This window comes from Betta splendens, chromosome 8, assembly GCF_900634795.4.
Source record: "Betta splendens chromosome 8, fBetSpl5.4, whole genome shotgun sequence".
NCBI lineage: Eukaryota > Metazoa > Chordata > Actinopteri > Anabantiformes > Osphronemidae > Betta > Betta splendens.
The window spans coordinates 11,813,119-11,827,994 of record NC_040888.2 but is presented as its reverse complement, the minus strand read 5'-3'; the positions used below and the strand labels follow the sequence as shown (position 1 = coordinate 11,827,994).

Here is a 14,876-nt window from a genome sequence, read left to right as displayed (position 1 = left end):
TCTAGGTGGTGTCCTGCAAGGATGTGGGCTTTGTGGCTAATTGGAGCACTTTTTTGGGAAAACCTGGGCTGATTAGAAGAGACGGCGTCCATCCCACGTTGAACGGAGCCTCTCTGCTTTCTAGTAACATGGCCATGTTGCTTAGCCTCCCCACTCCGTGACAACTCAGAGTGGAGCCCAGGACGCAGAGTCGTCTTACACACCTCTCTGCATGTTCTCTACAGCCGCCACCCACCCTTAGCCTTACTTATCGCATAGAGACTGTGTCTGCTCCCCGACCACCTAAACTATACAAGCCACAAACAAAGCAAAGAGGAGTGACTTATCAGAATTTAATAAACATGATGAATACGTTAGTTTAATGAGTCGACTCCAATGAGTCACATCAACTATCATGTTCCTAGAAGTACATGTAGAGGTGGAGGAGTGGCAGCAAATTAAAACTCAGAATTGTCAATTACTCCTAAACCCAAACATAGTTATAACTAATTTCTCTCCCAGACTCTAAAACCAAGATGCCAGTTGTGTTTTGTATTGTTCATCGTGTCACGGCGTTCAACGCAGTGGACCCACATGCACAGCGGAGACAGAGCTTGGATATTGAAGGCGTTTAATAAGATTGGAATCAGACAGGCAAAGGTCGGTACACGGCGGTGGCAGCAAGGTACATGCTTGGATCAGGCCTAGGTTCAAACACTTGTGGCAGTACATGATCAGAGGCAAGGCAGGAGACAAGGTCGGGAGAGCTATGGTCATACATGGTTGAAGATCATGCTGGAATGCTGGCTACAACAACACAGACAATCTGGCAACTGGGCTATGGCTCATGCAGTGCCTAAATACAAGAGGTGAGCAATGACAGATCGCACACAGCTGGTGATCACGTGACTGAAACACAAAGTAAAAATAATCTCTAAATAGGAAGCTGATCTCGACATCACCACTAATCACATGTTCTGGGAAAATATACATTATGTTGTAATTTATTCAGAATGACAAAAAGGAAGCAAGGAGTTTGCGATCACCTGTCAACCTGGTTAAGCTGTCCAATACCAGCAGCCCCTGCACTCTGTCTTTTAGGGGGATCTAAGGGGGCTTGACTTATCTCATCACACATAACTCATCATAACTCATCACACACTTCTTTCTGCCCTCTATGTCGCAAAGATCATCCTCTGTCACAGTTCATGCCATTTAGTCTCCGTTTTACTCATTTCCGGTTTTATTTTGTTCTACTTCCTGTCCAGCACTCATACCCAGCTAATCTAGTTTTACATCCGTTCCTTGTTAACCTCATTTGTGCCTCATTCAGTAATCACCTTCCTGTATTTAAGCACTACCTCTTGCCATAGATCCTTGCCAGATTGTGTGCAATTCCATAGCCAGCACTCCAGCATTACCTTCGTCTAGTTACTGTCTATGACCCAGTCTTGTTACCTTGTCTTGTCTCTTGTCCAGCCTCTGACAGTACCTAGCAGTGAGTTTTGACCATTGCCTGTTTTTGACTTCGCTTTTCGCCTGCACCTTGTTGGATCCTGTTTTTGCCTACACCATGTATGACCTTGACCCATTAACACTAGAACTACTGGGTTTTCTAAATATACCCATTCCCACTAGAAGGTGGTCAAATGATCTGCTCGGCTAGCTGAGACCCTGAATCATCTGTGAACAGCTGCCTTTGTTAGGTAAAGAGGGCCATCACTGACGCACTCTAGGTGGTGGGTTGCGTGGGCTTGCTGACCCTGCTCCTGTCTGCAAGGCTGCACAGTTCCTATGAGTCTAAGAGTGACATCCACTGTTACAATGTTCAACCACTATGTGCTTGGATTTACAACGTGAAAGGACGAGTGTCATTGTTGCGGTCTCACCGAAGGAAGCAATAAGATATCATCATCAATAATACAATAAGACAGTTTTAGATCCTTCTCAAATGTGGCGAAGCTTTGTTTATTTACAAAAAAAAACTAGTTCAAATATTGTTTGCACTGTAACGTCATCAAAAATTACAGAAAAGATGACAGTACACTCATCAAGTTTTAACAAATGTGCAATAAAAAATATAAACAGAAAACGCTTGAAAACGTTTTTTTATATTCCGTTTATTTTGTTATTACTGCTTTCACCTGTAACACATAAAGTCATTGTAGAGCTACAACCATGTTCCTACAAAGTTAACCAGATGTTTATTTCGTTATTCCCTCTTTCATGTCCGTCTGTTGAATGAAAGTGGGCGTGGCCAACCACGTAACAGAGCAGGGACACTGGGGGAAGGGGAAACGCTCATCAACACGCAGGACAAAGATCTGCGTTTCTCTGCTGCTACAGCCTCGGCTGTGTTGGGTTGTTAGTGTCCCTTTCACCTCTACCACATGAAATGTGTTCCTGCTAAGTTGATCTTGAGCTGCTATCAGAATCGTTTTTATTCCCCAGGTTTGAACAGGGCAAACATTATTTTTATTTACAAAAAAATTAAAACGTTCACATGTGATTTGCCCGCTTTGATGTAGACAAAATTCTTGAAAGCGTTTTACATTACATCCCGTTTATTTCGTTATCCCCACTTTCATATCTGTCTGATAAATAAAAGTGGGCGGGGCTATCAGTCCCGTAGCAAAGGTAAGCGCTGACTGTGGGGGCTGGGCGCATCAACATATAGGACAAAGACCTGTGTTCCTCTGCCACAGCCTCCTCTTTCAGCCTGTTGCTTTGGGCCGTTATTCCCCCACTTACTGGAGCCACATGTTGACAAAGTTGACCAGCCGCTTTCATGTAGACACCAAACTCTATAAAGCATTTTACTTTACATTCCGTTTATTTCGTTATTAATATACATGTAATTGCAAATGCTGCTCTGAGCTCTTTTACTTTGATGAGTTTTGTGTCTACATGAAAGCGGGCAGAACAACGTCCATGCGTGTGTCACGCTGAAAGCGGCTGGTGAACCTCTTGGGAACATGGCTGTAGCTCTGCAATGACTTTATGTGGTACAGGTGAAAGGGAAAATAACGAAATAAACGGAAATATAAAACAGAAACGCTTTCAAGCGTTTTCTGTTTAAATTTTTTATTGCACATTTGTTAAAACTAGATGGGTGTACTGTCTTTTTTCCTAATTCTTAGTGAAGTTACAGTGCAAAGCGTATGGGATTTTTTTGTAAATAAAAATAATTAAATAAATGGAATATAAAACGGAAACGTTTCAAGCATTTTCTGTTTATATTTTGTAAATAAAAATAAACCCGGTGAATAAAAACGATTCTGATTCTGAAAGCAGCTGATCAACTTCGTAGGAACACATTTCATGTGGTAGAGGTGAAAGGGACACTAACAACCCAACGCAGCCGAGGCTGTAGCAGCAGAGAAACGCAGATCTTTGTCCTGCGTGTTGATGCGCGTTCCCCTTCCCCCAGTGTCACCGCTCTGGGACGTGGATGGCCACGCCCACTTTCATTCACCAGACGGACATGAAAGAGGAAATAACGAAATAAACAGCTGGTTAACTTTGTAGGAACATGGCTGTAGCTCTGCAATGACTTTATGTGGTACAGGTAAAGGAGTAATAACGAAATAAACGGAATATAAAACGGAAACGCTTTCAAGCGTTTTCTGTTCACCCAAACTAGATGGGTGTACTGTCATCTTTTCAGTAATTTTTAGCATTTGCATGTTGTTGTATATGAATAACGAAATTACGTTGGACAAAACTGTGAAGAGTTCCGTGTCTACATGAAAGCGGGCAGAACAACGTCCGTCTATGACTCACTGCCGAAAGCGGCTGGTGAAACATGGCTGTAGCTCTGCAATGACTTATTATGTGGTACTGGTGAAAGGGGAAATAACGAAATAAATGGAATATAAAACCGAAACGCTTTCAAGCGTTTTTTTGGTTTATAATATATTTTTAATTGCACATTTGTTAAAACTAGATGGGTGAGCGGTGTACTGTCGTCTTTTCTGCAATTTTTAGTAACGTTACAGTGAAATAATGTGTGAACTTTATTTAGTTTTTTTGTAAATAAGCAAAGCAGCAAAACTGTTTTATTGTCTTGTTAATGTTTTTTATTGCTTCCTTCGGTGAGACCGCAACAATGACACTCGTCCTTTCACGTTGTAAATCCAAGCACATAGCGGTGGAACATTGTAACAGTGGATGTCACTCATAGACTCATAGGAACATGAGTAGGAACCCTGCTCTGCCTTGCAGGCAGCAGCAGGGTCAGCAAGCCCATGCGTCCCACCTCACAGAGAGCGTCGGTGATGGCCCTCTTTACGTAACAAAAGCGGCTCTTGGCAGGGTGCCAGCTGGAGCGTGGCGGACAAGTGATCACCCAGCCGTAGTTAGGGGTATATGTAAAGGTGTACGTCCCTTAGTAGTTCTAGTGTTAAACCACTATCTTACTCAAGCAGGCTGTGCATTTGGGTCCTTCTTCCCGGAGTTCTGTGACATGCTCATGAACTGAAAACTAAAAAGTACTCAGTACTTGAACATGAACAATGAGATTATGTATAACCATTTATATGTGTATGTATATGATATATGTATATGTTTACATAAGTGTATGCAGACATCACACATATTTAGGATAGATTAAAAAAACTATCCGCAACTTTTGGTGGTGGCGGACCCACATGCACAGCGTCAGACAAGGTTGCAGGTTGAATGGAGACAGGCTTCATACAAGCTTTATACAATTGTGGTTAATTCAGGCAGGGTCATACACGAGGAGGCTCAGCAACAGTACAAAAGGGAGCAGGCAGATTCAGGTCCAAAACAGGCGAGGTTGTCAACAGGTAAGCGCGGCAGAGATACAGATAAGGATCGGGCAGTCTCAGTCAGGCACGTTACTATAGGGTGCAGATTGTAAAAGGTGCACCTATAACTAGTTTTCTCACATTTAACTAAATGACACAACATGTTTCTCATATATAGTTAAATGTGCAAAAGTCTAAATGTAAATTTTAAATGTAAATGTTAAATGATCGCTGTTAAATTATCACTTAAAAAAAAAGAAACAACAATTAAACAAACATGACTTACATTTTCCTGCACACAACTATTCCACTGCAACTAGGTAAGCAACAGCCACGCACAAACAAAAGAGTCTGGAGTGGCGGGAAATATTATTACGTCATTACATCATCTGACAGGTGGGGTTTTCTAACACAATGTCCAGAGTCCACAAACTCCACCAGACAGCTGCACACCTTTTGCTAAATTCACTAACTGTGCAAACGTTTCTATTATTTCTAGCTGTGATTTAGAACACCAACCCAGTGTTGTTTTTAGGAGGCTTATGTGAAAATGTGTGTTTACTTTAGAAGACATCAAGAGAACAGGCTGTTCTGTTTACACTGTCCAGAGCTTTGACTGGTGTTTTGAACAGTTTTTAAAAGGCAACGATGAGAACCACTGGTTGAATGTTACATTATGACCATAAAACAGTCCAAATACATTATGGATAATTATATAGTGTTAGGAGCCTTTTTACCTTAAAATCTGAATTATTCTAATTGTTGTCTAAGAAATCCATTTAGCTGCCTGTTAATATTCAGGTTAGTAACTAATGGAATAGTCATGAATTGTTTGGTAGATTTGGAGTTGTGGTGGAAATTACACGAAAACAAAGTATTCACATAGTATCCAATCAAGAGTTAAGAACTGTCCAAGGTACCATAACTCAACAGCTGGAAGACAGGGAGAGCAGCACACATAAACCACATAAGCAGTGAATGTTACGGGCGGGGGTCAAACTAGACTCGGAACAGTATACTACTGTTGCAACCAAGGGTCAAACTGGCCTGAACGGTATTTTAAAACACACTCACTATGAGTGGGGAACAGGCTACAAAGGCCTTCAAACCATACTGGGAGGGAGGACCCAAATGCACGACCCACAGACAGGACTGACAATAAATGATTTAATAAATAAATAGAACATACAGACAGAGGACAGTACAAACTAAGGACGCTGCGCATGCAGGATAGGCCGGAAATAAATAATGCAAACTAACACATATAACTCACAGGTAAACTAAAGATCACTGCAGAGCAGGAAACTAAATTACCATCCTAAAATACAAAACATGCAGACTGTACCTAAGCTCAAAACCTAAATAGCACAAAACTAACTGAAGTACTCACTGGTAAACTGAAGATCACTGCTGAGCAGGAAACTAAATAAACCATACTAAGAACACCAAACATGCAAACAATAGTACCTAACACAAACAGTGAACAAACACACAAACCTGGACGGAGCACAAGAGCACGATGACACTGTGACACGTAACAAGTAACCAATAACAAGTAACCAGTAACCAGTAACAAGTAACCAGTAACCAGTAACAAGTAACCAGTAACAAGTAATGCACCAACAAAGACTGTGCACAAACTGAGACCTTAAATACAAGACAAGACAGGTGAACCCAATCAAACTAATACAGGAACCACAAGACAGGAAACAAGGACACAAAACAAAAGGGTGAAACCAGGCTGCCCCTGGTGGCGTGGAAGCTGAGTCAAAACAGTGAACCCATCTCCAGGACAAAGTCTACTTTTTTAAACCTGTTTTTTTTTATCATTCTGGCTCCAACTCAGTGTTGGAGGCTAATATGAATGAATGTGTGATTCACACACGGGGCGAGCATGGGCATACTTGAGTGAGAGAATGGGTAAGTGTGACATAAGTGTGAGGAGGGTTTTGGTTGCACTGTGTGTGGTGCCTGGGCAGTAGTACTGCAGTCCCCGGGTCTCGGCTATCTCTTCCAGGCTAGGGGTTGTGGGGGGGCCCTGGGATGGGTAGCAGAGCTAGTCGGGAACCTGGCTCTGCGGACCCCAGGGTTCTGGGGTGCCTTTTTCCGCCGCCTCCTGCTTCTCCCAGGTGGGGAGGGGTGGGCGGGGCTCGGGAGGAGCTGCGGTCCCTGCCTGCGGCCACATGGGAGGCAGGCCACAGACCATACCCTCCCCATGAATGAGATCAAGCGAATGGTGTGGGTGCGAGAATGTATTTGAGAGTGCATGAGTTCACGTATGATTGACTAGTTCGTTGTGAGAGAGTTTGTGGTGTGTGTGTTGTGTGTTTATGTACGTGTGGGTGTGGGTCTGTGTGCGTCTGTGTCTGTGTGAGTGTGAGTGTTTATGCGTGTGGTGTGGTTGGAGTGTGGGGGGTCCGGTATTCTGCCCGGGGTATGTGGATCCCCTCAGCGGAGACAGAACTTGAAGATTGAAGGTGTTTTATTGAGATCGTAGTCAGACAGGCAAAAGGTCAGTCCACGGCAGTAGCAGCTAGATACAGGCTTGGGTCAGGCAATCGGTGGTCAAAGACAGGCTAGGTTCAACACTCGCGGCAGTACAAGATCAGAGGCAAGGAAGGAGGTCAGGATAGCTACGGTCATACACGATTGAATATCAGCAGTTGAATGCTGGACTGCTGGCTAAGACGACACAGACAATCTGGCACCTAGACAGGACGAATACTGGTGCTTAAATGCAGGAGAGTAATTACTGATAGCTTGCAGGTGGTGGCTATGAAACCGGAAGTAAAGTGGGAACTAAGGTGAATAGCCAACAACCGGAAGTGGAGCAAAACAAAGCAGGAAGCTGACATGAGAAATGAAAAAGTGTGTGTGAAAGTGTGTGAGTCTGTGACCAATGGAGCCCCTGCAAAAAGCCCAGAAGAGAAGTTTAATGAGAAGTGAAACAAGCATGATGTCACGATTTTACAGTTATCTATTTTATTTCTCCACTGAAGCGTGTGCAGTTGGTTTTCTGAGTGTTGACCTGTACAGGGTGTACCCTTCAATTTGTCCAAAGTCAACTGTGATGTGCTTCAGGTCCTTTTTTTATTAACTGATTTAAAGATTAACTGATTTAAAGATAGTACACAGGAAAAATATATAGAAATACAATTTCCAATTATGCAGTTCCAGCATCATCCTGGTTTGACCACATCAGAGTGTGGCATCTAGAGAAAGACCAGTACAACATCGTCTTCCTCACCTATGAAGACATGCTTTTGGTGAGATCAGTATTTCTGTGTGGGTTGTTCATCTCATGGATCTTTTGTTAGTTCACTGTTTATCTTTTAGGACCTGAAGGCAGCTGTAAACAAGATCTGCAGCTTCTTAGGGAAGAACCTCAGTGAAGAAGCCATTGAGCAGGTTGTGGAAAAATGCACCTTCAGGACGATGAAGAAAGAGCCAAAAGCCAACTACGTACTCTTTTTGTACCAAAAGATAGGTTCAGTGGAAGCTTCATGCGTAAAGGTAACATCATAAAAAAAAAGCCAGATGGGCTGAATTATACAAGCAGACATCAGATTCAGTTTTGGTTTTGCTTTTACAGGTCAGATCGGTGACTGGAAGAACATGCTCTCTGCTGCTCAGAGTGAGAGAGTTGATAAAATGTTGCAGGAGAAACTTGGTGACCTGTCACTGAAGTTAATCTGGGAATAAACATTAGCCACAGCAACTTCAGGACTTTTATTGTGTTTTCTACTGTTTTGCTGAAATAATTCATTTTCAATTCTACACAATTAATTCTACTCAATTAATTTTCTGACGCATTTTATTATTCCTGATAGCGGAATTAATTTTCACCCTGATTATAAACCGTAGGCCGTGTGTTTACAAACTACAACTAGTGCTTCCTGGTTTCTGTACCTGCCCCAGCAACGATTGGGATGAGTGTAATGCTCTGTCCGCCATTGTTTTTCCTTGCATACCAGACAGCACTAATATTCAGGAGGGGGTTATAGAACACTTTTATTGTCAAAAGGTGAGGGGAAAAGCATAGTGCGGTTAAATATTGTGAAGTCAGGACGATTGGGATAAAGAGGGTGAAGGACGGAAGCTTTACAATATCAAAAAGAATGTAGGGGTAGGTGGAGGAGTAGGTGGACGGGGGAGACGAGAGCAGGTTTTTTTAAGTAGATTAGGAATTGGGCACACACATCTGAATAGCACCTTACGTTTGATGGAAAGACATTAGGGGTGGGCGATACTGCAAACTTTGGAGTTGATCCGATACCGGGTAAATACTAGACCAGTATCACCAGTATGACCAGACCAATATGGAGGATCAGTGGGGGTGGAAGCCTTGAGCCGAGAGACAGCGTCCTGCTACAGACAGTCCAGAGCCAGATGCAGAAGCACAACTGAATATCCCAGTACTGCAATGAATCTACCACTGCCGGTTTCTTTTGGATGAAGTTAAGGATTCTACTGCTGACTGGGTATTTGTTGCAAACAGTTTTGGGTTACATACATTAAGAGCAGCTGGAAACTAGCTTCAGGAAAATAGAAAATGGCCATGTTCTATACTGCCATCATCCAGTCTGTCTTCTGCACCTCCATCACTGGGTGGTTTAGTTCAGCCACCAAACAGGACAGGCACAGACTAGAGCGGGTGGTCAGATCAGCAGAGAAAATCATTGGGACTGAGCTTCCTTTCATCCAACACCAGTACTGATCCAGACATAGAAAATGTGCAGCAAGCATTACTGCTGAACCCACACACAAACTGTTTAAGCTCCTCCCCTCTAGCAGACATGGAGCAATGGCCACCAGAACCACTGGACACAGAGTCAGTTTCTTCTCCCCAGGCTGAGAAATAGGTGTGCTGCAATTTGTTTTAATGCAAATAATTTAATTAAATAATTATTGTTCCAATCCATCAGAGGGTACGAAAAGATGGAGTCAGATCGTATGCAATTCCTTGTTTGTCTTGTGTAAATCTAGTAAATAAAACATATTTTGATTCTGTGCTTAACTAATACCTAAAAACAAAAAAAGTTAAACAATAATCTTCGCTTTCACCATATAAAATTAAGAATATAATAAATGCAATAATGAATGAAAAATGCATCAATGACAAACCAAAACAACCGGAGTAACCGCCCAGTAGCTTGTACAAATATTATATAATATTTTTGTTTCATTACATTTTTCATGTGAGGCTGGTTGTGAATGATCTCCAGGTCAGGTAACAGGGTGTGCCCGAAGAAAGTCCACCATTTTATACAGGAAGTGGGGCATGGGGAGTGAACCACTAGCAATGGTCATTACGGGGAGAGTTAGGTTTTTGGTTTCTTTGGTTTGTTCTTTATTCTATTGAGTTGTCATTTGCATATGATTGTTTAGATTTATGTAACACACAAGAATTAGTCATGTATTGATTTTCCTGTTGTGAAGTCTTTTGTTGAGTTTCTGAACCATCTCTGCCTGTCCTGCCCTCTGCCCAGCACACAACTCCATGCGGAACTACTAAGGCTACCACTGCGTTTCTGGCCCCTATTGTACAGAGTTTAAACAGCTAAGTTTATTGTCAGGGTGAACACCCAGGTATTTAAATGCGTCCACCGTATCAATGTCGGAGCCCTGGATGTTCACCTGTGTGTGTGGTGGAGGGGACCTTCAGAAGTCAGGCACTAACCTCTTTGTTTTGCTGGTGTTTAGGATCAGGTAGTTTTCCTGATGTGTACAGAGTAAGCAAAAAGGGGGAGAGAACCGCCCCCTGAGGTGCCCCCGTGCTGCAGATTACCACTTCAGACACAGTCAGCAGCCTCAAACTGCATCTGTGAGGAAGTTGAAGGTCCAAGCAGCCAGATGTTGGTCCACGCCTGCCACCTCCAGCTTCCTCCTCAGCAGTGATGGCTGGATGGTGTTGATAGCACTGAAGAAGTAAAAAAAAAACATGACTCTCACAATGCTCCCAGGAGACACCAGGTGAGACAAGACCTGATGCGGCAGGTAGATAATGGCATCATTCACCCGGGTGCCTGGTCAATAAGCAAACTATAAGACCAGACAGAAAGTCCCCCAGAATATTGGTACTCTCTCCAGGCTAAGGCTCAGGTTGAATAGGGAGAGGACCACCTTACAGAGCTGGTTAGCACACTTTCTGTTGCCTCCCTGGGGGGTTAGAAGTATATGCGTTTTTAATGTTGGCATAAAGGACGTCCAGGGTTGTGTGTGTTGTTGTGTGGCAGTTAACGTACTGGGCGAACTTGGTGAGGACGATGGAGAGATTGTTAAAGTCCACAGGGGGAAGATCAGGGCGCGCAGGTGTTGTGTCTGCAGCCTGGACACTGTGCTGTGCAAGCGCTCACACGCGACAGCGGCGTCGGCCAACGGAGGGATGCAAGCGGTCACTACTAACACATGGGAGAACTCCCATGGGAGGTAGTACGGCCGAACGCTGACTGCCACCAGTTCAGTGTCACAAACACCGCCAGTCCCCCACCCTTCCTCTTGCCGCCATGCGCCACGCTCCGGTCCACCCGCACCAGCACTGCTCCAAGGCTTTAGAAATAACATGCGCGTGTGCGTAATAGTGCTTGCTTTTTTTTTTTTCAGATGAAGCAGCATCGTTGTTCGTCTCACCTTTGTACAAACTGTTTTACAGGTCAGTAATGCCAAATGCACGGTGGATGTAGACCTCACTGGGTCCAAAGGGTTTTATAAACCATATCGGGTTGACATGACTATTGTGGTTTGGTATGCTAGCTTACAGCGAACATGCTAACGAATATAGCATTCATGTCCCGAACAACAAGCACGGCAAGCATATGCTATCTTTTTCTTTAAAGTGTTTTGAGTTCTATTCCTGGTGTTAATGTTGTGTACGTGTCCGTGTTTGTCATTTCAAATGTTCAATAACAGACTTCATCTGTAAGCGAAAGTAACATACAGGTCATGGCCATTCCAGTCGCTAGCTGCATGCTACGCACGACACGTGTCGGTGCATTACGTGTATGAAACAGTGCACGTGCTTAAAAAAGGAGAACACCTTGGGGGTGTCCATACAGAAAAGTATGTAACATGTATTATAAGTGAAAATAACTAAGTGAATGTAAGAGGTATGCAGATATGTATTTGTGAATGATGTGAGACATGATGAAAAGACCCTAAAATGTATGTATGCAAAGACTGGATGTATTTGATGTGTTTTTTGTCAGACTGATAAACGCGAGCACAGATGAAGCAGCTTCGTTGTCCGTCTCACCTTTGTAAAAACTGTTTTACAGTTTACATTTAATCCGTTACTGGGACCAGCCGGACCTGTAACACCAGTATCCTGCTTGTTTTCCAACTTGGTCTGAGGAACTTTAATAGATATTCTCTGTGGTTTCGCACCATAGAAGGAGCACTGTCTGTCACAAGATTAATTTTCTCAAATGTTAATGAATGTTGCTTAAACAGCTTCTCGAGTTTTCCAAATAATTCATTACGTTGATTAGGTGGCCTTGTTATGAGTTAAGAGACAACAACTGTTCTGTTATTGACTTGCCATCAGGGTATCTAACATACCATTTGAGCTACATCTGTGCTGTCTGTATTCTCATCAATAGCGAGGGAATAATACTCAGCATTATGGAGTATCTCAATTACATCTGCTTCATCAGCAGATGACAGTGGCTATCAGACCTTTCATTTTTTTTTCCTTTTCCTGCACTTTTAAAGTTTTAACTGTTATACTGCTTAATAATTTAATTAAATCCTGTGAAGTGACAATATTGGAATTTATTGTAAAATATGAAATATGTTAAATATTGTAAAACTGGTAATGGTAATATTTCATTGTTTTCGTATGTGCAAGAATTAATTCCTCATTCAGAAGTAATAAAATTCATTCAGAAAACAATTTATTTTATTTATTTAATTATTCCCAGATGAGCTTCAGTGATAGGTCACCAAGTTTCTGCTGCAGTATTTGATCAACTCTCTCACTCTGAGCAGCAGAGAGCATGTTCTTCCAGTCACCAATCTGACCTGTAAAAGCAAAGCAAAAGATGAATCTGATGTCTGGTTGTATAATTCAGCCCGTTTTTGTTTTTTGCTACCTTTACGCATGAAATCGCCACTCATCTTCTCTTGTGGCAGAAACTTGTAGTTGGCTTTTGGATCTTTCTTCATTGTCTTGAAGGTGCATTTTTCTACGACTTGCTCAATGGCTTCTTCACTGAGGTTCTTCCCCAAGAAGCCGCAGATCTTGGTTACAGCTGCCTTCAGGTCCTAAAAGAAAACACAGTACATGAATGTAACAGATACACAAATTGGTTTGTGGTTTGATATAAGCCCCAAACATACCAAGATCATGTCCTCATATGTCAGGAAGAGGATGTTGTACTGGTCTTTCTTTGAATGCCAGTCCTTGACGTGATCGAACCAGGAAGATCCTGCAACTGTAAAAACACAAAATGTAAATCGTATGTATTTATACCAACACGTAATGCAAATAAAATCGTAGTTTTAGAACAAATTTGTGAATGTCAGAGAATGTAAGTTTCACTCTGGGAAGGTCTTATTCATGCTGTATTCATGGGTGATGGGCTCTGGATGAGTCACCGTCACCTGTGGGGATGAAACATCTCACCATTGCCACTCAGGTACTGCTCCAAAAAGGCCTCAAAGCTCTTCGGAAGCTCCAGGCCTGAAAAGGTTTTGCTGAAGTGGTAATAAGAGACAGCGTTGTCCTTAGGGTTACGCATCACATAGATGATCTGTTGTTAAAATATATCAGACTCAGATTAGTGTTAGTTTCAGCAAACACAAAGTAAGTCCAGCTTTCATTTGCATGAAGGGATTAAGATTGACACAGATTTACAGTACTAACCTATCAAAACATTTTATACCTCATGAATACCAGTAAAACTTTTTACCTTTTATGCTCAGCCATGTTAGTCCCTACCCCTATTTATATTTGAATTGGCACACTTTTATACCTATAGTCATATTTTGGTTGTGTTTACATTTCCAAACACCTTATGTGTACCATTTGATAAAATTTATCTTTTCTGGCAAGACTGGGCTTCTACAAAAAACAAACCTTTGCCTTCTTGTCCTTCAGCCCTGGAGGCATGAGAGCCGTGCTGAGGTGAGAGGCGAAAAGTCTTGGAGAAGGACGTAAAGTGTAGTCTGGGCGACCCTCCGTGTACTCCAGCCACGGCATCTGCTCCAAGTTGTTGGGATATTCATTCAGACCCCCACTCACCTCACAGATGGAGATGATGATCTGCTGAGTCCATATTGTGCCTGTTAGCAGGAAATGTTATCATTGAATGTGTTTTTAAAAGGGACACGTTTGGGGAAAAAAAGGGTGCGTTCACTGAGTTAACAAGATATTTACTGACCTGACTTTGGATAAGTGACAAGGAATATGTCACTGTCCCTTATTTGAAAATTCTGTAGTGAGTCTATGTACTCTGCAGTCGTTAAACCAGTTGCGAAATTGTAGTTTTTGTACCTGCAGATATATTCATTGATTTGCTCCATGTTCTGAGACCCACCACGTTTACGTACGAGCTTGTTACTGTAGGAGCACCGTAGAAAAAGTCCCAGCTCCCGCATGTACTGTAGCTGGACTCTGGAGTCTGATTTACGATAGTGGCCAGCAGTAAACAGACACGATAGCGGTGTCACTTTAAGCTGTGTTAACATTTGCACACGGGTCGTGAGTGAAAAGAAGCAGACACCAACCACCACATTTGTCTGTAGGGCAACATGCTGTGGGATTTGCGCTTTATACATGCAAAAACAGCAAGATTCTGTATGGGTATGATTAACATTTGTAGAACAGATGATTTTTCTATGACATATAATACATATGACATTTGTCAGACGATCTTATCTGTTTGTGTGTGTTACATCATAACGACCTGTGAGGGGAGATTGACTCATACCACTAAATGCACTTGCACCTTACATGCACTGGGAAACAAACGAGGTGTGGTCAGGATCGGGAAAACTGTAAAGAAACAAACTTTAATATGTTTTATTTAGCAAAAAAGTGGTTTTAACATTGAGCAGATTTCCACAATAAACAACACAGTTACAGTAAATGATCCAACTACGTGTCATAAAAATGTTTACAGACAC

General features: G+C 42.4%; 1 protein-coding gene and 1 pseudogene across 1 annotated transcript; one reads left to right on the top strand and one right to left on the bottom strand.

Moving 5' to 3' along the window:
- Positions 1-4,609: 4,609 nt before the first annotated feature.
- Positions 4,610-12,601, top strand: LOC114860911 (amine sulfotransferase-like; annotated as a pseudogene).
- Positions 12,602-12,617: 16 nt separating this feature from the next.
- LOC114859836 (amine sulfotransferase-like) lies at positions 12,618-14,528 on the bottom strand. Its single transcript, XM_029157866.3, has 6 exons — positions 14,132-14,528; positions 13,828-14,033; positions 13,375-13,501; positions 13,089-13,183; positions 12,842-13,013; positions 12,618-12,770 (listed from the first exon to the last, which is right to left on the bottom strand). Exons 1-6 carry the CDS (start codon positions 14,526-14,528, stop codon positions 12,661-12,663), a joined length of 1,107 nt encoding a protein of 368 aa, XP_029013699.1. The 3' UTR covers positions 12,618-12,660.
- Positions 14,529-14,876: the final 348 nt, after the last annotated feature.